The sequence below is a fragment of the Oncorhynchus clarkii genome, unplaced genomic scaffold (assembly GCF_045791955.1).
Source record: "Oncorhynchus clarkii lewisi isolate Uvic-CL-2024 unplaced genomic scaffold, UVic_Ocla_1.0 unplaced_contig_9594_pilon_pilon, whole genome shotgun sequence".
Taxonomy (NCBI): domain Eukaryota; kingdom Metazoa; phylum Chordata; class Actinopteri; order Salmoniformes; family Salmonidae; genus Oncorhynchus; species Oncorhynchus clarkii.
In genome coordinates this window covers 24,168-45,000 of record NW_027258556.1, presented here as the reverse complement: position 1 = coordinate 45,000, position 20,833 = coordinate 24,168, and the positions used below count along the sequence as shown (strand labels likewise).

The 20,833-nt window shown below is 43.8% G+C and overlaps 1 protein-coding gene across 1 annotated transcript in view; it reads left to right on the top strand.

The window, feature by feature from the left end:
- LOC139397346 (mdm2-binding protein-like) overlaps nt 1-20,833 on the top strand; it is a gene marked incomplete at its 3' end in the record, with an annotated part of 50,207 nt that overhangs the window by 19,082 nt on the left and 10,292 nt on the right. The window contains exons 13-15 of the mRNA XM_071144102.1: nt 16,709-16,822; nt 18,743-18,940; nt 20,627-20,717. Coding sequence (XP_071000203.1) covers nt 16,709-16,822; nt 18,743-18,940; nt 20,627-20,717 — 403 coding nt within the window. The remainder of the gene's footprint in view (nt 1-16,708; nt 16,823-18,742; nt 18,941-20,626; nt 20,718-20,833) is intronic.

Genomic DNA, 20,833 nt, shown 5'->3' with positions numbered 1-20,833 from the left:
AGATTTCCTAAATTAAAATAACTTGGAGCTGATTTGCTGGTGTTTTTACAGTCTTATGTCCAATCATTTATTTTAAATGAAATAGGGGGGCCAAAATAAAACCACCCGCGGGCCTCCAGTTGGGGAACCCTGCTCTCTCTCTTTTTCCTCTCTCTCTCGTTCCGCTCTCTCTTTCCTCTCTCTCGTTCCTCTCTCTTCCTCTCTCTCTCTTTCCTCTCTCTCTCTTTCCTCTCTCTCTCCTTCCTGTCTCTTTCCTCTCTCTCGCTTTCCTCTGTCTCTTTCCTCTCTCTCGCTTTCCTCTCTCTCGCTTTCCTGTCTCTTTCTTCTCTCTCGCTTTCCTGTCTCTTTCCTCTCTCTATCTTTCCTCTCTTTCCCCTCTCTCTCTTTCCTCTCTCTCTTTCCTCTCTCTCTCTTTCCTCTCTTTCCCCTCTCTCTCTTTCCTCTCTCTCTTTCCTCTCTCTCTCTTTCCTCTCTTTCCTCTCTCTCTCTTTCCTCTTTCTCTTCCTTCCCTCTCTTTCCTCTCTCTCTCTTTCCTCTCTCTCTTTCCTCTCTCTTTTTCCTCTCTCTCTCTTTCCTCTGCCTTTTTCCTCTCTCTCTCTTTCATCTGCCTCTTTCCTTTCTCTCTCTTTCCTGTCTCTTTCCTCTCTCTCTTTCCTGTCTCTTTCCTCTCTCTCTCTTTCCTGTCTCTTTCCTCTCTCTCACTTTCCTCTGTCTCTTTCCTCTCTCTCACTTTCCTCTGTCTCTTTCCTCTCTCTCTTTCCTCTCTCTTTCCTCTCTCTCTCTTTCCTGTCTCTTTCCTCTCTTTCTCTTTCCTGTCTCTTTCCTCTCTCTCTCTTTCCTCTCTTTTTCCTCTCTCTCTCTTCCCTCTGCCTCTTTCCTCTCTCTCTCCTTCCTGTCTCTTTCCTCTCTCTCGCTTTCCTCTGTCTCTTTCCTCTCTCTCGCTTTCCTCTCTCTCGCTTTCCTGTCTCTTTCTTCTCTCTCGCTTTCCTGTCTCTTTCCTCTCTCTATCTTTCCTCTCTTTCCCCTCTCTCTCTTTCCTCTCTCTCTTTCCTCTCTCTCTCTTTCCCCTCTCTCTCTTTCCTCTCTCTCTTTCCTCTCTCTCTCTTTCCTCTCTCTCTCTTTCCTCTTTCTCTTCCTTCCCTCTCTTTCCTCTCTCTCTCTCTTTCCTCTCTCTCTTTCCTCTCTCTTTTTCCTCTCTCTCTCTTTCCTCTGCCTTTTTCCTCTCTCTCTCTTTCATCTGCCTCTTTCCTTTCTCTCTCTTTCCTGTCTCTTTCCTCTCTCTCTTTTCTGTCTCTTTCCTCTCTCTCTTTCCTGTCTCTTTCCTATCTCTCTCTTTCCTGTCTCTTTCCTCTCTTTCTCTTTCCTGTCTCTTTCCTCTCTCTCTCTTTCCTGTCTCTTTCCTCTCTCTCTCTTTCCTCTGCCTCTTTCCTCTCTCTCTTTCCTGTCTCTTTCCTCTCTCGCTTTCCTCTCTCTCTTTCCTCTCTCTCTTTCCTGTCTCTTTCCTCTTTCTCTTCCTTCCCTCTCTTTTCTCTCTCTTTCCTCTCTCTCTCTTTCCTGTCTCTTTTCTCTCTCTCTCTCTTTCCTGTCTCTTTCCTCTCTCGCTTTCCTCTCTCTCTTTCCTCTCTCGCTTTCCTCTCTCTCTTTCCTCTCTCTCTTTCCTGTCTCTTTCCTCTTTCTCTTCCTTCCCTCTCTTTTCTCTCTCTTTCCTCACACTCTCTTTCCTCTCTCTCTCTTTCCTCTCTCTCTCTTTCCTCTCTCACTCTTTCCTCTCTCTCTCTCTTTCCTCTCTCTCTCTTCTCTCTCTCTCTCTATGCATGCCAATACTTGTGAACAGATTTCCTAAATTAAAATAACTTGGAGCTGATTTGCTGGTGTTTTTACAGTCTTATGTCCAATCATTTATTTTAAATGAAATAAGGGGGGCCAAAATAAAACCACCCGCGGGCCTCCAGTTGGGGAACCCTGCTCTCTCTCTTTTTCCTCTCTCTCTCGTTCCGCTCTCTCTTTCCTCTCTCTCGTTCCTCTCTCTTCCTCTCTCTCTCTTTCCTCTCTCTCTCTTTCCTCTCTTTTTCCTCTCTCTCTCTTTCCTCTGCCTCTTTCCTCTCTCTCTCCTTCCTGTCTCTTTCCTCTCTCTCGCTTTCCTCTCTCTCTCTCTTTCCTCTCCCTTTCCTCTCTCTCTCTCTTTCCTCTCTCTCTCTTCTCTCTCTCTCTCTATGCATGCCAATACTTGTGAACAGATTTCCTAAATTAAAATAACTTGGAGCTGATTTGCTGGTGTTTTTACAGTCTTATGTCCAATCATTTATTTTAAATGAAATAAGGGGGGCCAAAATAAAACCACCCGCGGGCCTCCAGTTGGGGAACCCTGCTCTCTCTCTTTTTCCTCTCTCTCGTTCCGCTCTCTCTTTCCTCTCTCTCGTTCCTCTCTCTTCCTCTCTCTCTCTTTCCTCTCTCTCTCTTTCCTCTCTTTTTCCTCTCTCTCTCTTTCCTCTGCCTCTTTCCTCTCTCTCTCTTTCCTCTCTCTCGTTCCTCTCTCTTCCTCTCTCTCTCTTTCCTCTCTCTCTCTTTCCTCTCTTTTTCCTCTCTCTCGCTTTCCTCTGTCTCTTTCCTCTCTCTCGCTTTCCTCTCTCTCGCTTTCCTGTCTCTTTCTTCTCTCTCTCTTTCCTGTCTCTGTCCTCTCTCTCTCTTTCCTGTCTTTTTCCTCTCTCTCTCTTTTCCTCTCTCTCTCTTTCCTCTCTCTCTATTTCCTCTCTCTCTTTCCCCTCTTTCCCCTCTCTTTCCTCTCTCTCTATTTCCTCTCTCTCTTTCCTCTCTTTCCTCTCTCTCTTTCCTCTTTCTCTTCCTTCCCTCTCTTTCCTCTCTCTCTCTTTCCTCTCTCTCTCTTTCCTCTCTCTCTTTCCTCTCTCTTTTTCCTCTCTCTCTCTTTCCTCTGCCTTTTTCCTCTCTCTCTCTTTCATCTGCCTCTTTCCTTTCTCTCTCTTTCCTGTCTCTTTCCTCTCTCTCTTTCCTGTCTCTTTCCTCTCTCTCTCTTTCCTGTCTCTTTCCTCTCTCTCACTTTCCTCTGTCTCTTTCCTCTCTCTCTTTCCTCTCTCTCTTTCCTGTCTCTTTCCTCTCTTTCTCTTTCCTGTCTCTTTCCTCTCTCTCTCTTTCCTCTCTCTCTCTTTCCTCTGCCTCTTTCCTCTCTCTCTCTTTCCTGTCTCTTTCCTCTCTCTCGCTTTCCTCTCTCTCTTTCCTCTCTCTCGCTTTCCTGTCTCTTTCCTCTCTCTCTCTCTTTCCTGTCTCTTTCCTCTCTCGCTTTCCTCTCTCTCTTTCCTCTCTCTCTTTCCTGTCTCTTTCCTCTTTCTCTTCCTTCCCTCTCTTTTCTCCCTCTTTCCTCACACTCTCTTTTCTCTCTCTCTCTTTCCTCTCTCTCTCTTTCCTCTCTCTCTCTTTCCTCTCTCTTTCCTCACACTCTCTTTTCTCTCTCTCTCTTTCCTCTCTCTCTCTTTCCTCTCTCTCTCTTTCCTATCTCTCTCTTTCCTGTCTCTTTCCTCTCTTTCTCTTTCCTGTCTCTTTCCTCTCTCTCTCTTTCCTGTCTCTTTCCTCTCTCTCTCTTTCCTCTGCCTCTTTCCTCTCTCTCTATTTCCTGTCTCTTTCCTCTCTCTCTCTCTTTCCTGTCTCTTTCCTCTCTCTCTCTTTCCTGTCTCTGTCCTCTCTCTCTCTTTCCTGTCTTTTTCCTCTCTCTCTTTTTCCTCTCTCTCTCTTTCCTCTCTCTCTATTTCCTCTCTTTCCTCTCTTTCCCCTCTCTCTCTTTCCTCTCTCTCTATTTCCTCTCTCTCTTTCCTCTCTTTCCTCTCTCTCTCTTTCCTTTCTCTTCCTTCCCTCTCTTTCCTCTCTCTCTCTTTCCTCTCTCTCTTTCCTCTCTTTTTCCTCTCTCTCTCTTTCCTCTGCCTTTTTCCTCTCTCTCTCTTTCATCTGCCTCTTTCCTTTCTCTCTCTTTCCTGTCTCTTTCCTCTCTCTCTTTCCTGTCTCTTTCCTCTCTCTCTTTCCTGTCTCTTTCCTCTCTCTCACTTTCCTCTGTCTCTTTCCTCTCTCTCTTTCCTCTCTCTCTTTCCTCTCTCTCTTTCCTGTCTATTTCCTATCTCTCTCTTTCCTGCCTCTTTCCTCTCTCTCTATTTCCTGTCTCTTTCCTCTCTCTCTCTCTTTCCTGTCTCTTTCCTCTCTCTCTCTTTCCTGTCTCTGTCCTCTCTCTCTCTTTCCTGTCTTTTTCCTCTCTCTCTTTTTCCTCTCTCTCTCTTTCCTCTCTCTCTCTTTCCTCTCTTTCCTCTCTTTCCCCTCTCTCTCTTTCCTCTCTCTCTATTTCCTCTCTCTCTTTCCTCTCTTTCCTCTCTCTCTCTTTCCTTTCTCTTCCTTCCCTCTCTTTCCTCTCTCTCTCTTTCCTCACTCTCTCTTTCCTCTCTCTCTTTCCTCTCTCTTTTTCCTCTCTCTCTCTTTCCTCTGCCTTTTTCCTCTCTCTCTCTTTCATCTGCCTCTTTCCTTTCTCTCTCTTTCCTGTCTCTTTCCTCTCTCTCTTTCCTGTCTCTTTCCTCTCTCTCTTTCCTGTCTCTTTCCTCTCTCTCACTTTCCTCTGTCTCTTTCCTCTCTCTCTTTCCTCTCTCTCTTTCCTCTCTCTCTTTCCTGTCTATTTCCTATCTCTCTCTTTCCTGTCTCTTTCCTCTCTTTCTCTTTCCTGTCTCTTTCCTCTCTCTCGCTTTCCTCTCTCTCTTTCCTCTCTCACGCTTTCCTGTCTCTTTCCTCTCTCTCTCTCTTTCCTGTCTCTTTCCTCTCTCACTTTCCTCTCTCTCTTTCCTCTCTCTCTTTCCTGTCTCTTTCCTCTTTCTCTTCCTTCCCTCTCTTTTATCTCTCTTTCCTCACACTCTCTTTTCTCTCTCTCTCTTTCCTCTCTCTCTCTTTCCTCTCTCTCTCTTTCCTATCTCTCTCTTTCCTGTCTCTTTCCTCTCTTTCTCTTTCCTGTCTCTTTCCTCTCTCTCTCTTTCCTGTCTCTTTCCTCTCTCTCTCTTTCCTCTGCCTCTTTCCTCTCTCTCTATTTCCTGTCTCTTTCCTCTCTCTCTCTCTTTCCTGTCTCTTTCCTCTCTCTCTCTTTCCTGTCTCTGTCCTCTCTCTCTATTTCCTGTCTTTTTCCTCTCTCTCTTTTTCCTCTCTCTCTCTTTCCTCTCTCTCTCTTTCCTCTCTTTCCTCTCTTTCCCCTCTCTCTCTTTCCTCTCTCTCTATTTCCTCTCTCTCTTTCCTCTCTTTCCTCTCTCTCTCTTTCCTTTCTCTTCCTTCCCTCTCTTTCCTCTCTCTCTCTTTCCTCACTCTCTCTTTCCTCTCTCTCTTTCCTCTCTCTTTTTCCTCTCTCTCTCTTTCCTCTGCCTTTTTCCTCTCTCTCTCTTTCATCTGCCTCTTTCCTTTCTCTCTCTTTCCTGTCTCTTTCCTCTCTCTCTTTCCTGTCTCTTTCCTCTCTCTCTTTCCTGTCTCTTTCCTCTCTCTCACTTTCCTCTGTCTCTTTCCTCTCTCTCTTTCCTCTCTCTCTTTCCTCTCTCTCTTTCCTGTCTATTTCCTATCTCTCTCTTTCCTGTCTCTTTCCTCTCTTTCTCTTTCCTGTCTCTTTCCTCTCTCTCGCTTTCCTCTCTCTCTTTCCTCTCTCACGCTTTCCTGTCTCTTTCCTCTCTCTCTCTCTTTCCTGTCTCTTTCCTCTCTCACTTTCCTCTCTCTCTTTCCTCTCTCTCTTTCCTGTCTCTTTCCTCTTTCTCTTCCTTCCCTCTCTTTTCTCTCTCTTTCCTCACACTCTCTTTTCTCTCTCTCTCTTTCCTCTCTCTTTCCTCACACTCTCTTTTCTCTCTCTCTCTTTCCTCTCTCTCTCTTTCCTCTCTCTCTCTTTCCTATCTCTCTCTTTCCTGTCTCTTTCCTCTCTTTCTCTTTCCTGTCTCTTTCCTCTCTCTCTCTTTCCTGTCTCTTTCCTCTCTCTCTCTTTCCTCTGCCTCTTTCCTCTCTCTCTCTTTCCTGTCTCTTTCCTCTCTCTCGCTTTCCTCTCTCTCTTTCCTCTCTCTCGCTTTCCTCTCTCTCTTTCCTCTCTCTCTCTCTTTCCTGTCTCTTTCCTCTCTCGCTTTCCTCTCTCTCTTTCCTCTCTCTCTTTCCTGTCTCTTTCCTCTTTCTCTTCCTTCCCTCTCTTTTCTCTCTCTTTCCTCACACTCTCTTTTCTCTCTCTCTCTTTCCTCTCTCTCTCTTTCCTCTCTCTCTTTCCTCTCTCACTCTTTCCTCTCTCTCTCTCTTTCCTCTCCCTTTCCTCTCTCTCTCTCTTTCCTCTCTCTCTCTTCTCTCTCTCTCTCTTTCCTCTCTTCCCTCTCTCCCTCCACCTGCTGTGTTAAGCCCTGTGGACTGGGAGCATGCTGTAACAGCCTGTTGTACTCTGTACAGTATAAAGCATGCAGGCTTCCACGTTCAACCAGAGAGCACATTTTGTTCCGTTATGAAATGCCCCAAAAGAAGAAAGATGTTGTACTTCTAAAATATATTTCATGCAGTTAAACAGAGGCTCTTATCCAGAGAGACTTACAAAGAGTTTGTTTTCTTTTACACCAACTTTCATGTAGCATTTATTTTCTGAAAGAGAACATAACATGGTGAAAGAATTGTTCCCTCTCTTTCTGACTTTAATGACCCTCACTCTGAGTACCTTCAAAGATTAAAGCGTCAGAATGGTTCTTTTATACACCGACTCTCATGTGGCATTTTCATTCTCAAAGAGAACATAACAAAATGGTGGAAGAAGCAATAGTGCCTGAAAGGTCTTCCTGTTCCCTTCACTCTCTGTAGGAGTTTATTATATAGAGACCTTAAGGAAAAAACCTTGACTCATGAACCATCTGAAAGAGAACAAAATGGAGGAACAAGCAATAGTTCCTAAAAGGCCCTGCCGTTCTCCCTCTCTCTCTCTCCCCCTCTCTCTCTCTCCCCCCCTCTCTCTCTCCCCCCCCCTCTCCCTCTCTCCCCCTCTCTCTCTCTCCCCCCTCTCTCTCTCTCCCCCCCTCTCTCTCTCTCCTTCTCTCCCCCTCTCTCTCTCTCCCCCCTCTCTCTCTCTCCCTCTCTCTCCCCCTCTCTCTCCCCCTCTCTCTCTCTCTCTCTCTCTCCCCTCTCTCCCCCTCTCTCTCTCTCTCTCTCTCTCTCTCCCTCTCTCCCCCTCTCTCTCTCTCCCCCCCTCTCTCTCTCTCCCTCTCTCTCTCTCTCTCCCCCCCTCTCTCTCTCTCTCTCTCTCTCTCTCTCTCTCTCTCACCCTCCCTCCCCCTCTCTCTCTCTCTCTCTCTCTCCCCTCTCTCCCCCTCTCTCTCTCTCTCTCCCTCTCTCCCCCTCTCTCTCTCCCTCTCTCTCTCTCTCTCCCCCTCTCTCTCTCTCTCTCCCCCTCTCTCTCTCTCTCTCCCCCTCTCTCTCTCTCTCTCTCTCTCTCTCTCTCTCTCTCTCTCTCTCTCTCTCTCTCTCTCTCTCTCTCTCTCTCTCTCTCTCTCGCTCTCGCTCTCGCTCTCGCTCTCGCTCTCGCTCTCGCTCTCTCTCTCTCTCTCCCACTCTGTTTTGCTTTCTCTGTCATTCTTATACGACTCTCTGAGAACTTTGATGAAACAGGTTCAAGGCAGAAAGAGTCTCGGGCCTAAAGTGAAGAGACTAATACGACCAAAATGCTTTAATATTAATTAGAAGCAGTTGCATTATTTGGAGGTTGTGTATTAAAGGTGTAATTAGCCGTGAAGAATAGGCTAGAGATTAAAAAATCAATTTGGGCCTAAGTCAAACCTCAAAGTCACTGTAGTGCATAGTAGATACCCTATCAGTTCATTTGGACCTAAGTCGAGCCTCAGTCACTGCAGTGCATAGTAGTTACCCTATCAGTCCATTTGGGCCTAAGTCGAGCCTCAGTCACTGCAGTGCATAGTAGATACCCTGTCAGTCCATTTGGGCCTAAGTCGAGCCTCAGTCACTGCAGTGCATAGTAGATACCCTATCAGTCCATTTGGGCCTGTCGAGCCTCAGTCACTGCAGTGCATAGTAGATACCCTGTCAGTCCATTTGGGCCTAAGTCGAGCCTCAGTCACTGCAGTGCATAGTAGATACCCTATCAGTCCATTTGGGCCTAAGTCGAGCCTCAGTCACTGCAGTGCATAGTAGTTAACCTATCAGTCCATTTGGGCCTAAGTCGAGCCTCAGTCACTGCAGTGCATAGTAGTTAACCTATCAGTCCATTTGGGCCTAAGTCGAGCCTCAGTCACTGCAGTGCATAGTAGATACCCTATCAGTCCATTTGGAACTTCAGAATCAAATCAAATGTTTTTCGTCACATGCACCGAATACAACAGGTGTAGTAGACCTTACAGTGAAATGCTGAATACAACAGGTGTAGTAGACCTTACAGTGAAATGCTGAATACAACAGGTGTAGGTAGACCTTACAGTGAAATGCTGAATACAACAGGTGTAGTAGACCTTACAGTGAAATGCTGAATACAACAGGTGTAGTAGACCTTACAGTGAAATGCTGAATACAACAGGTGTAGTAGACCTTATAGTGAAATGCTGAATACAACAGGTGTAGTAGACCTTATAGTGAAATGCTGAATACAACAGGTGTAGTCGACCTTACAGGGAAATGCTGAATACAACAGGTGTAGTAGACCTTACAGGGAAATGCTGAATACAACAGGTGTAGTAGACCTTACAGTGAAATGCTGAATACAACAGGTGTAGGTAGACCTTACAGTGAAATGCTGAATACAATAGGTGTAGTAGACCTTACAGGGAAATGCTGAATACAACAGGTGTAGTAGACCTTACAGGGAAATGCTGAATACAACAGGTGTAGTAGACCTTACAGTGAAATGCTGAATACAACAGGTGTAGTAGACCTTACAGTGAAATGCTGAATACAACAGGTGTAGTAGACCTTACAGTGAAATGCTGAATACAACAGGTGTAGTAGACCTTACAGTGAAATGCTGAATACAACAGGTGTAGTAGACCTCACAGTGAAATGCTGAATACAACAGGTGTAGTAGACCTTAGTGTAATGCTGAATACAACAGGCGTAGTAGACCTTACAGTGAAATGCTGAATACAACAGGTGTAGTAGACCTTACAGTGAAATGCTGAATACAACAGGTGTAGTAGACCTTACAGTGAAATGCTGAATACAACAGGTGTAGTAGACCTTACAGGGAAATGCTGAATACAACAGGTGTAGTAGACCTTACAGTGAAATGCTGAATACAACAGGTGTAGTAGACCTTACAGGGAAATGCTGAATACAACAGGTGTAGTATACCTTACAGTGAAATGCTGAATACAACAGGTGTAGTAGACCTTACAGTGAAATGCTGAATACAACAGGTGTAGTAGACCCCACAGTGAAATGCTGAATACAACAGATGTAGTAGACCTTACAGTGAAATGCTGAATACAACTGATGTAGTAGACCTTACAGTAAAATGCTGAATACAACAGGTGTAGTAGACCTTACAGGGAAATGCTGAATACAACAGGTGTAGTAGACCTTACAGGGAAATGCTGAATACAACAGGTGTAGTAGACCTTACAGGGAAATGCTGAATACAACAGGTGTAGTAGACCTTACAGTGAAATGCTGAATACAACAGGTGTAGTAGACCTTACAGTGAAATGCTTACTTACAAGCCCCTTAACCAACAATGCAGTTAAAAAAATATGAATTCGAATTAGATTAAAGTTTTATAGAGTTCAAGTAATGTTAATTAATGTAGACCTAATATGAATTCATGAGTCATGTGTCAATTTATTGAGAAAGGGTGAGTCAACCCAGAAGGCCAAACTGATTGATTGTTTTTTCAATCTTCATTGATTAATAAAACTGGAAACACTTATCTCCCTCACTAGCTTTAAGCATCAGCTGTCAGAGCAGCTCACAGATTACTGCACCTGTACATAGCCCATCTATAATTTAGCCCAAACAACTACCTCTTTCCCTACTGTATTTATTTATTTAGCTCCTTTGCACCCCATTATTTCTATTTCAACTTTTCACATTCTTCCACTGCAAATCTACCATTCCAGTGTTTTACTTGCTATATTGTATTTACGTCGCCACCATGGCCTTTTTTGCCTTTACCTCCCTTCTCACCTCATTTGCTCACACTGTATATAGACTCATTTTTCTACTGTATTATTGACTGTATGTTTGTTTTACTCCATGTGTAACTCTGTGTTGTTGTATGTGTCGAACTGCTTTGCTTTATCTTGGTCAGGTCGCAATTCTAAATGAGAACTTGTTCTCAACTAGCCTACCTGGTTAAATAAAGGTGTTCTCAACTAGTCTACCTGGTTAAATAAAGGTGTTCTCAACTAGCCTACCTGGTTAAATAAAGGTGTTCTCAACTAGCCTACCTGGTTAAATAAAGGTGTTCTCAACTAGCCTACCTGGTTAAATAAAGGTGTTCTCAACTAGCCTACCTGGTTAAATAAAGGTGTTCTCAACTAGCCTACCTGGTTAAATAAAGGTGTTCTCAACTAGCCTACCTGGTTAAATAAAGGTGTTCTCAACTAGCCTACCTGGTTAAATAAAGGTGTTCTCAACTAGTCTACCTGGTTAAATAAAGGTGTTCTCTACTAGCCTACCTGGTTAAATAAAGGTGTTCTCAACTAGCCTACCTGGTTAAATAAAGGTGTTCTCAACTAGCCTACCTGGTTAAATAAAGGTGTTCTCAACTAGCCTACCTGGTTAAATAAAGGTGTTCTCAACTAGCCTACCTGGTTAAATAAAGGTGTTCTCAACTAGCCTACCTGGTTAAATAAAGGTGTTCTCAACTAGTCTACCTGGTTAAATAAAGGTGTTCTCAACTAGCCTACCTGGTTAAATAAAGGTGTTCTCAACTAGTCTACCTGGTTAAATAAAGGTGTTCTCAACTAGCCTACCTGGTTAAATAAAGGTGTTCTCAACTAGCCTACCTGGTTAAATAAAGGTGTTCTCAACTAGCCTACCTGGTTAAATAAAGGTGTTCTCAACTAGCCTACCTGGTTAAATAAAGGTGTTCTCAACTAGCCTACCTGGTTAAATAAAGGTGTTCTCAACTAGCCTACCTGGTTAAATAAAGGTGTTCTCAACTAGCCTACCTGGTTAAATAAAGGTGTTCTCAACTAGCCTACCTGGTTAAATAAAGGTGTTCTCAACTAGTCTACCTGGTTAAATAAAGGTGTTCTCAACTAGTCTACCTGGTTAAATAAAGGTGTTCTCAACTAGCCTACCTGGTTAAATAAAGGTGTTCTCAACTAGCCTACCTGGTTAAATAAAGGTGTTCTCAACTAGCCTACCTGGTTAAATAAAGGTGTTCTCAACTAGTCTACCTGGTTAAATAAAGGTGTTCTTAACTAGTCTACCTGGTTAAATAAAGGTGTTCTCAACTAGCCTACCTGGTTAAATAAAGGTGTTCTCAACTAGCCTACCTGGTTAAATAAAGGTGTTCTCAACTAGCCTACCTGGTTAAATAAAGGTGTTCTCAACTAGCCTACCTGGTTAAATAAAGGTGTTCTCAACTAGCCTACCTGGTTAAATAAAGGTGTTCTCAACTAGCCTACCTGGTTAAATAAAGGTGTTCTCAACTAGCCTACCTGGTTAAATAAAGGTGTTCTCAACTAGCCTACCTGGTTAAATAAAGGTAAAATAAAAAATACAGCAATTAATGCAGTGTGCTTGTATTAAACTCCCCTGTCTCCTTAATGCAGTGTGCTTGTATTAAACTCCCCTTGTCTCCTTAATGCAGTGTGCTTGTATTAAACTCCCCTGTCTCCTTAATGCAGTGTGCTTGTATTAAACTCCCCTGTCTCCTTAATGCAGTGTGCTTGTATTAAACTCCCCTGTCTCCTTAATGCAGTGTGCTTGTATTAAACTCCCCTGTCTCCTTAATGCAGTGTGCTTGTATTAAACTCCCCTGTCTCCTTAATGCAGTGTGCTTGTATTAAACTCCCCTTGTCTCCTTAATGCAGTGTGCTTGTATTAAACTCCCCTGTCTCCTTAATGCAGTGTGCTTGTATTAAACTCCCCTGTCTCCTTAATGCAGTGTGCTTGTATTAAACTCCCCTGTCTCCTTAATGCAGTGTGCTTGTATTAAACTCCCCTGTCTCCTTAATGCAGTGTGCTTGTATTAAACTCCCCTTGTCTCCTTAATGCAGTGTGCTTGTATTAAACTCCCTTGTCTCCTTAATGCAGTGTGCTTGTATTAAACTCCCTTGTCTCCTTAATGCAGTGTGCTTGTATTAAACTCCCCTGTCTCCTTAATGCAGTGTGCTTGTATTAAACTCCCCTGTCTCCTTAATGCAGTGTGCTTGTATTAAACTCCCCTTGTCTCCTTAATGCAGTGTGCTTGTATTAAACTCCCCTTGTCTCCTTAATGCAGTGTGCTTGTATTAAACTCCCTTGTCTCCTTAATGCAGTGTGCTTGTATTAAACTCCCCTGTCTCCTTAATGCAGTGTGCTTGTATTAAACTCCCCTGTCTCCTTAATGCAGTGTGCTTGTATTAAACTCCCTTGTCTCCTTAATGCAGTGTGCTTGTATTAAACTCCCCTGTCTCCTTAATGCAGTGTGCTTGTATTAAACTCCCCTGTCTCCTTAATGCAGTGTGCTTGTATTAAACTCCCCTGTCTCCTTAATGCAGTGTGCTTGTATTAAACTCCCCTTGTCTCCTTAATGCAGTGTGCTTGTATTAAACTCCCCTGTCTCCTTAATGCAGTGTGCTTGTATTAAACTCCCCTGTCTCCTTAATGCAGTGTGCTTGTATTAAACTCCCCTGTCTCCTTAATGCAGTGTGCTTGTATTAAACTCCCCTGTCTCCTTAATGCAGTGTGCTTGTATTAAACTCCCCTTGTCTCCTTAATGCAGTGTGCTTGTATTAAACTCCCTTGTCTCCTTAATGCAGTGTGCTTGTATTAAACTCCCTTGTCTCCTTAATGCAGTGTGCTTGTATTAAACTCCCCTGTCTCCTTAATGCAGTGTGCTTGTATTAAACTCCCCTGTCTCCTTAATGCAGTGTGCTTGTATTAAACTCCCCTTGTCTCCTTAATGCAGTGTGCTTGTATTAAACTCCCCTTGTCTCCTTAATGCAGTGTGCTTGTATTAAACTCCCTTGTCTCCTTAATGCAGTGTGCTTGTATTAAACTCCCCTGTCTCCTTAATGCAGTGTGCTTGTATTAAACTCCCCTTGTCTCCTTAATGCAGTGTGCTTGTATTAAACTCCCCTTGTCTCCTTAATGCAGTGTGCTTGTATTAAACTCCCCTGTCTCCTTAATGCAGTGTACTTGTATTAAACTCCCCTGTCTCCTTAATGCAGTGTGCTTGTATTAAACTCCCCTGTCTCCTTAATGCAGTGTGCTTGTATTAAACTCCCCTGTCTCCTTAATGCAGTGTGCTTGTATTAATCTCCCCTGTCTCCTTAATGCAGTGTGCTTGTATTAAACTCCCTTGTCTCCTTAATGCAGTGTGCTTGTATTAAACTCCCTTGTCTCCTTAATGCAGTGTGCTTGTATTAAACTCCCCTGTCTCCTTAATGCAGTGTGCTTGTATTAAACTCCCCTGTCTCCTTAATGCAGTGTGCTTGTATTAAACTCCCCTTGTCTCCTTAATGCAGTGTGCTTGTATTAAACTCCCCTGTCTCCTTAATGCAGTGTGCTTGTATTAAACTCCCCTGTCTCCTTAATGCAGTGTGCTTGTATTAAACTCCCCTGTCTCCTTAATGCAGTGTGCTTGTATTAAACTCCCCTGTCTCCTTAATGCAGTGTGCTTGTATTAAACTCCCCTGTCTCCTTAATGCAGTGTGCTTGTATTAAACTCCCTTGTCTCCTTAATGCAGTGTGCTTGTATTAAACTCCCCTTGTCTCCTTAATGCAGTGTGCTTGTATTAAACTCCCTTGTCTCCTTAATGCAGTGTGCTTGTATTAAACTCCCCTGTCTCCTTAATGCAGTGTGCTTGTATTAAACTCCCCTGTCTCCTTAATGCAGTGTGCTTGTATTAAACTCCCCTGTCTCCTTAATGCAGTGTGCTTGTATTAAACTCCCCTTGTCTCCTTAATGCAGTGTGCTTGTATTAAACTCCCCTGTCTCCTTAATGCAGTGTGCTTGTATTAAACTCCCCTGTCTCCTTAATGCAGTGTGCTTGTATTAAACTCCCCTGTCTCCTTAATGCAGTGTGCTTGTATTAAACTCCCCTGTCTCCTTAATGCAGTGTGCTTGTATTAAACTCCCCTGTCTCCTTAATGCAGTGTGCTTGTATTCAACTCCCCTGTCTCCTTAATGCAGTGTGCTTGTATTAATCTCCCCTGTCTCCTTAATGCAGTGTGCTTGTATTAAACTCCCCTGTCTCCTTAATGCAGTGTGCTTGTATTAATCTCCCCTGTCTCCTTAATGCAGTGTGCTTGTATTAAACTCCCGTCTCCTTAATGCAGTGTGCTTGTATTAAACTCACCTGTCTCCTTAATGCAGTGTGCTTGTATTAAACTCCCCTTGTCTCCTTAATGCAGTGTGCTTGTATTAAACTCCCCTTGTCTCCTTAATGCAGTGTGCTTGTATTAAACTCCCCTGTCTCCTTAATGCAGTGTACTTGTATTAAACTCCCCTGTCTCCTTAATGCAGTGTGCTTGTATTAAACTCCCCTGTCTCCTTAATGCAGTGTGCTTGTATTAAACTCCCCTTGTCTCCTTAATGCAGTGTGCTTGTATTAAACTCCCCTGTCTCCTTAATGCAGTGTGCTTGTATTCAACTCCCCTGTCTCCTTAATGCAGTGTGCTTGTATTAATCTCCCCTGTCTCCTTAATGCAGTGTGCTTGTATTAAACTCCCCTGTCTCCTTAATGCAGTGTGCTTGTATTAATCTCCCCTGTCTCCTTAATGCAGTGTGCTTGTATTAAACTCCCCTGTCTCCTTAATGCAGTGTGCTTGTATTAAACTCCCCTGTCTCCTTAATGCAGTGTGCTTGTATTAAACTCCCCTGTCTCCTTAATGCAGTGTGCTTGTATTAAACTCCCCTGTCTCCTTAATGCAGTGTGCTTGTATTAAACTCCCCTGTCTCCTTAATGCAGTGTGCTTGTATTAAACTCCCCTGTCTCCTTAATGCAGTGTGCTTGTATTCAACTCCCCTGTCTCCTTAATGCAGTGTGCTTGTATTAAACTCCCCTGTCTCCTTAATGCAGTGTACTTGTATTAAACTCCCCTGTCTCCTTAATGCAGTGTACTTGTATTAAACTCCCTTGTCTCCTTAATGCAGTGTGCTTGTATTAAACTCCCTTGTCTCCTTAATGCAGTGTGCTTGTATTAAACTCCCCTGTCTCCTTAATGCAGTGTGCTTGTATTAAACTCCCCTGTCTCCTTAATGCAGTGTGCTTGTATTAAACTCCCCTGTCTCCTTAATGCAGTGTGCTTGTATTAAACTCCCTTGTCTCCTTAATGCAGTGTGCTTGTATTAAACTCCCCTGTCTCCTTAATGCAGTGTGCTTGTATTAAACTCCCCTGTCTCCTTAATGCAGTGTGCTTGTATTAAACTCCCCTGTCTCCTTAATGCAGTGTGCTTGTATTAAACTCCCTTGTCTCCTTAATGCAGTGTGCTTGTATTAAACTCCCCTGTCTCCTTAATGCAGTGTGCTTGTATTAAACTCCCCTGTCTCCTTAATGCAGTGTGCTTGTATTAAACTCCCCTGTCTCCTTAATGCAGTGTGCTTGTATTAATCTCCCCTGTCTCCTTAATGCAGTGTGCTTGTATTAAACTCCCCTGTCTCCTTAATGCAGTGTGCTTGTATTAAACTCCCTTGTCTCCTTAATGCAGTGTGCTTGTATTAAACTCCCCTGTCTCCTTAATGCAGTGTGCTTGTATTAAACTCCCCTTGTCTCCTTAATGCAGTGTGCTTGTATTAAACTCCCCTGTCTCCTTAATGCAGTGTGCTTGTATTAAACTCCCCTTGTCTCCTTAATGCAGTGTGCTTGTATTAAACTCCCCTTGTCTCCTTAATGCAGTGTGCTTGTATTAATCTCCCCTGTCTCCTTAATGCAGTGTGCTTGTATTAAACTCCCCTTGTCTCCTTAATGCAGTGTGCTTGTATTAAACTCCCTTGTCTCCTTAATGCAGGGTGCTTGTATTAAACTCCCCTGTCTCCTTAATGCAGTGTGCTTGTATTCAACTCCCCTGTCTCCTTTGATAGCGTTTGTGTTGTCCCATTCATATGAACTTCATTTGAACTCATAAGCCACGCTACCAGGTTATTGAACATCCTAAAAAGAACTCCCACGTCTGAGTTATGTTGTTTCACGTGTGAATAATGTGATTACTTCAGGGGGGGGGGGGGAAGAGAAACCTGAACACTGCTCTTACTAATGTCACTTATTTCATTCAACCTTATTAAACTCTACCCAAAACCTGTTGATTTAGAAGGTCCTGTGTAGATTGTATTTTCAACCAGCTTCTATCAGGAAATATCACAGTTCACACGTCACACTTTTTTACAGTGTTACTTTCATCAGCTGTTGTACAATATCATACAAAACACAGGAAAAACTGAATTTTGACTGCAGTGGGCCTTTAATAAAAATAAGTGATACTAGCGAGAGCAGTGTGCGGGTTTCTCTTTTCTCTGACGTTATTGAGAAGGGTTCAGCCAATTGATTGATAAAGCAGAGTCCACTTGGTCTCTTCTCCCAGGTTCCACCACTACAGACTGGCTGCGCTCCCTGCCCTGTCTCCATGGAGACCAGCTGCTACAGAGGGAGAGGAAGTTGGCCGAGGTGCAGACTCTGGTCCTAAAGGAGTGCCTGAGTAAGTACAACATCATATCTTATTCATCCTTTATTTAGCCAGGTAAGTCTCGTTGAGATAAAAAAAAAATTAAAAAAAGATTTTTCAAGCGGAATCATGTCTAACGCAGAATATATATTAAAATGTCTGTACTCGGCACACTCTTTCCATTTGCAGTGAGCTTTATTGCCACCAAATAGAGCCTAGTTAATGTATTTTTTAATTGCAGTTTATTTAATCAGCTATTTTATTGAGAACATTCTATTTGACAAAAAAAGCATATCTAGCATAGTTTAATAAAGCAAGTCAGTCTGTGTAGCAGCCAGACATGTAGGTGGTTCCTCCAGTATTAAAGTCAGTCTGTATCGTAGCCAGACAGGTAGGTGGTTCCTCCAGTATTAAAGTCAGTCTGTGTAGCAGCCAGACAGGTAGGTGGTTCCTCCAGTATTAAAGTCAGTCTGTATCGTAGCCAGACAGGTAGGTGGTTCCTCCAGTATTAAAGTCTGTGTAGCAGCCAGACAGGTAGGTGGTTCCTCCAGTATTAAAGTCAGTCTGTATCGTAGCCAGACAGGTAGGTGGTTCCTCCAGTATTAAAGTCAGTCTGTGTAGCAGCCAGACAGGTAGGTGGTTCCTCCAGTATTAAAGTCAGTCTGTGTAGCAGCCAGACAGGTAGGTGGTTCCTCCAGTATTAAAGTCAGTCTGTATCGTAGCCAGACAGGTAGGTGGTTCCTCCAGTATTAAAGTCAGTCTGTATCGCAGCCAGACAGGTAGGTGGTTCCTCCAGTATTAAAGTCAGTCTGTGTAGCAGCCAGACAGGTAGGTGGTTCCTCCAGTATTAAAGTCAGTCTGTGTAGCAGCCAGACAGGTAGGTGGTTCCTCCAGTATTAAAGTCAGTCTGTATCGTAGCCAGACAGGTAGGTGGTTCCTCCAGTATTAAAGTCAGTCTGTATCGCAGCCAGACAGGTAGGTGGTTCCTCCAGTATTAAAGTCAGTCTGTGTAGCAGCCAGACAGGTAGGTGGTTCCTCCAGTATTAAAGTCAGTCTGTGTAGCAGCCAGACAGGTAGGTGGTTCCTCCAGTATTAAAGTCAGTCTGTATCGCAGCCAGACAGGTAGGTGGTTCCTCCAATATTAAAGTCAGTCTGTGTAGCAGCCAGACAGGTAGGTGGTTCCTCCAGTATTAAAGTCAGTCTGTATCGCAGCCAGACAGGTATGTGGTTCCTCCAGTATTAAAGTCACTCTGTATCGTAGCCAGACAGGTAGGTGGTTCCTCCAGTATTAAAGTCAGTCTGTATCGCAGCCAGACAGGTAGGTGGTTCCTCCAGTATTAAAGTCAGTCTGTGTAGCAGCCAGACAGGTAGGTGGTTCCTCCAGTATTAAAGTCAGTCTGTGTAGCAGCCAGACAGGTAGGTGGTTCCTCCAGTATTAAAGTCAGTCTGTATCGCAGCCAGACAGGTAGGTGGTTCCTCCAATATTAAAGTCAGTCTGTGTAGCAGCCAGACAGGTAGGTGGTTCCTCCAGTATTAAAGTCAGTCTGTATCGCAGCCAGACAGGTATGTGGTTCCTCCAGTATTAAAGTCACTCTGTATCGTAGCCAGACAGGTAGGTGGTTCCTCCAGTATTAAAGTCAGTCTGTATCGCAGCCAGACAGGTAGGTGGTTCCTCCAGTATTAAAGCCAGTCTGTATCGCAGCCAGACAGGTAGGTGGTTCCTCCAGTATTAAAGTCACTCTGTATCGTAGCCAGACAGGTAGGTGTTTCCTCCAGTATTAAAGTCAGTCTGTATCGTAGCCAGACAGGTAGGTGGTTCCTCCAGTATTCAACATCCAATAACATGAAGCAGCCTCACGCTACAGAAACCTGAGTCTCCAGCCCTTATGGGCCATCCTTGCTCGGACAAGGCTACGTACTGACTACTTACTCTCGTTATTCCATATTGAATAGGACGTAGAGAAGAGGCAGAGAAGCCAGCTTCAATACCAGTCAATGACCTGAAGATCTTGCTCAGCCTGGCCAGAGAACAGTACCTCAAGATGCATGACTCTACCCTGCCTAAAGCCTCTACCTTGCCTAAAGACTCCAGTCTGCCCCGAGTTGAGCCCTGTGGAGCAGAGGAGGTGAACCTCACTACGAAGACTACAGGTATTCTGCTGTTCCAGTCCCTCCTTACTCCCCGTAACACAGCTCATTAACTTTTACAGTGCGTTCAGGAAGTATTCAGACCACTTAACTTTTTCCACATTTTGTTTCGTTACAGCCTTATTCTAAAATGGATTCAATAGTTTTTTCCCCTCATCAATCTGTACACAATAACCCACAATGACAAAGCAAAACGTTTTTTTTTAGAAATGTTTGCTAATTTATTTAAAAAAACACACACAAAAAAACAGATATCACATTTACGTAAGTATTCAGACCCTTAACTCAGTACTTTGTTGAAGCACCTTTGACAGCGATTACAGCCTTGAGTCTTATTGGGTATGACGCTACAAGCTTGGCACACCTGTATTTGGGGAGTTTCTCCCATTCTTCTCTGCAGATCCTCTCAAGCTCTGTCAGGTTGGATGGGGAGTGTCGCTGCACAGCTATTTTCAGGTCTCTCCAGAGATGTTCGATCAGGTTAAAGTCTGGGCTCTGGCTGGGCCATTCAAGGAAACTCTGAGACTTGTCCCGAAGCCACTCCTGCATTGTCTTGGCTGTGTGCTTAGGGTCGTTGTCCTGTTGGAAGGTGAACCTTCCCCCCCAGTCTGAGGTCCTGAGCTCTCTTGAGCAGATTTTCATCAAGAATCTCTCTGTACTTTGCTCTGTTCATCTATCCCTCGATCCTAACTAGTCTCCCAGTCCCTGCCGCTGAAAAACATCCCCACTGCATGATGCTGCCACCACCATGCTTCACTGTAGGGATGGTGACAGGTTTCCTCCAGACGTGAGGTTTTGCATTCAGGCCAAAGAGTTCAATCTTGGTTTTCATCAGACCAGAGAATCTTGTTTCTCATGGTTTGAGAGTCATTTAGGTGCCTTTTGGCCACACTATTATAAAGGCTTGATTGGGGGAGTGCTGCGGAGATGGTTGTCCTTATGAAAGATTCTCCCATCTCCACAGAGAAACTCTGAAGCTCTGTCAGAGAGACCATTGGGTTCTTGGTCACCTCCCTGACCAAGGCCCTTGCTCATTTTGGCTGGGTGGCCAGCTCTAGGAAGAGTCTTGGTGCTTCCGAACTTCTTCCATTTAAGAGTGATGGAGGCCATGGTGTTCTTGGGGGCCTTCAATGCTGCAGAAATGTTTTGGTACCCTTCCTCAGATTTGTGCCTCGACACAATCCTGTCTCGGAGCTCTACAGACAATTCCTTTGACCTCATGGCTTGGTTTTTGCTCTGACATGCACTGTCAACTGTAGGACCTTTATATAGATAGCTGTGTGCCTTTCCAAATGATGTCCAATCAATTGAATTTAACACAAGTGGACTCCAATCAAGTTGTAGAAACATCTCAAGGATGATCAATGGAAACAGGATGCACCTGAACTCAATTTCGAAGTCTCATAGCAAAGGGTCTGAATACTTGTAAGGTATTTCTGTTTTTTATTTTTTATATTTTTTATACATTTGGCACAAAAAAAAACTTTACTTGTTTTCGCTTTGTCATTATTGGGTATTGATAAAAAAAATTAAAAAAAATAGAATGAGGCTGTAACGTAACAAAATGTGGAAAAAGTCAAGGGGTCTGAACACTTTCTGAACACACTGTATTTGCCATCTCTAAAACGGACTCCTTCTAGAAACCTTGACTGATAAAACAAAAATGACTCTTTCCCCATTCCAATGTAGAGTTCATTAAACACTCCCAACATGCTGATTGGCCAGAGAGAAGTGTTCTGCAGAACTATGAGAACCTCCAGAGGACTCGTCAGAAGCTGAGGTAAACTCTAATAATGCTCTTCACATCGGTACACACATCTCTCTTCCGTCAACAATAAGCAAGCAAGGTGGCTTATGGGAATAGAGAGACCGACGGTATCTTTGGTTCCACACACG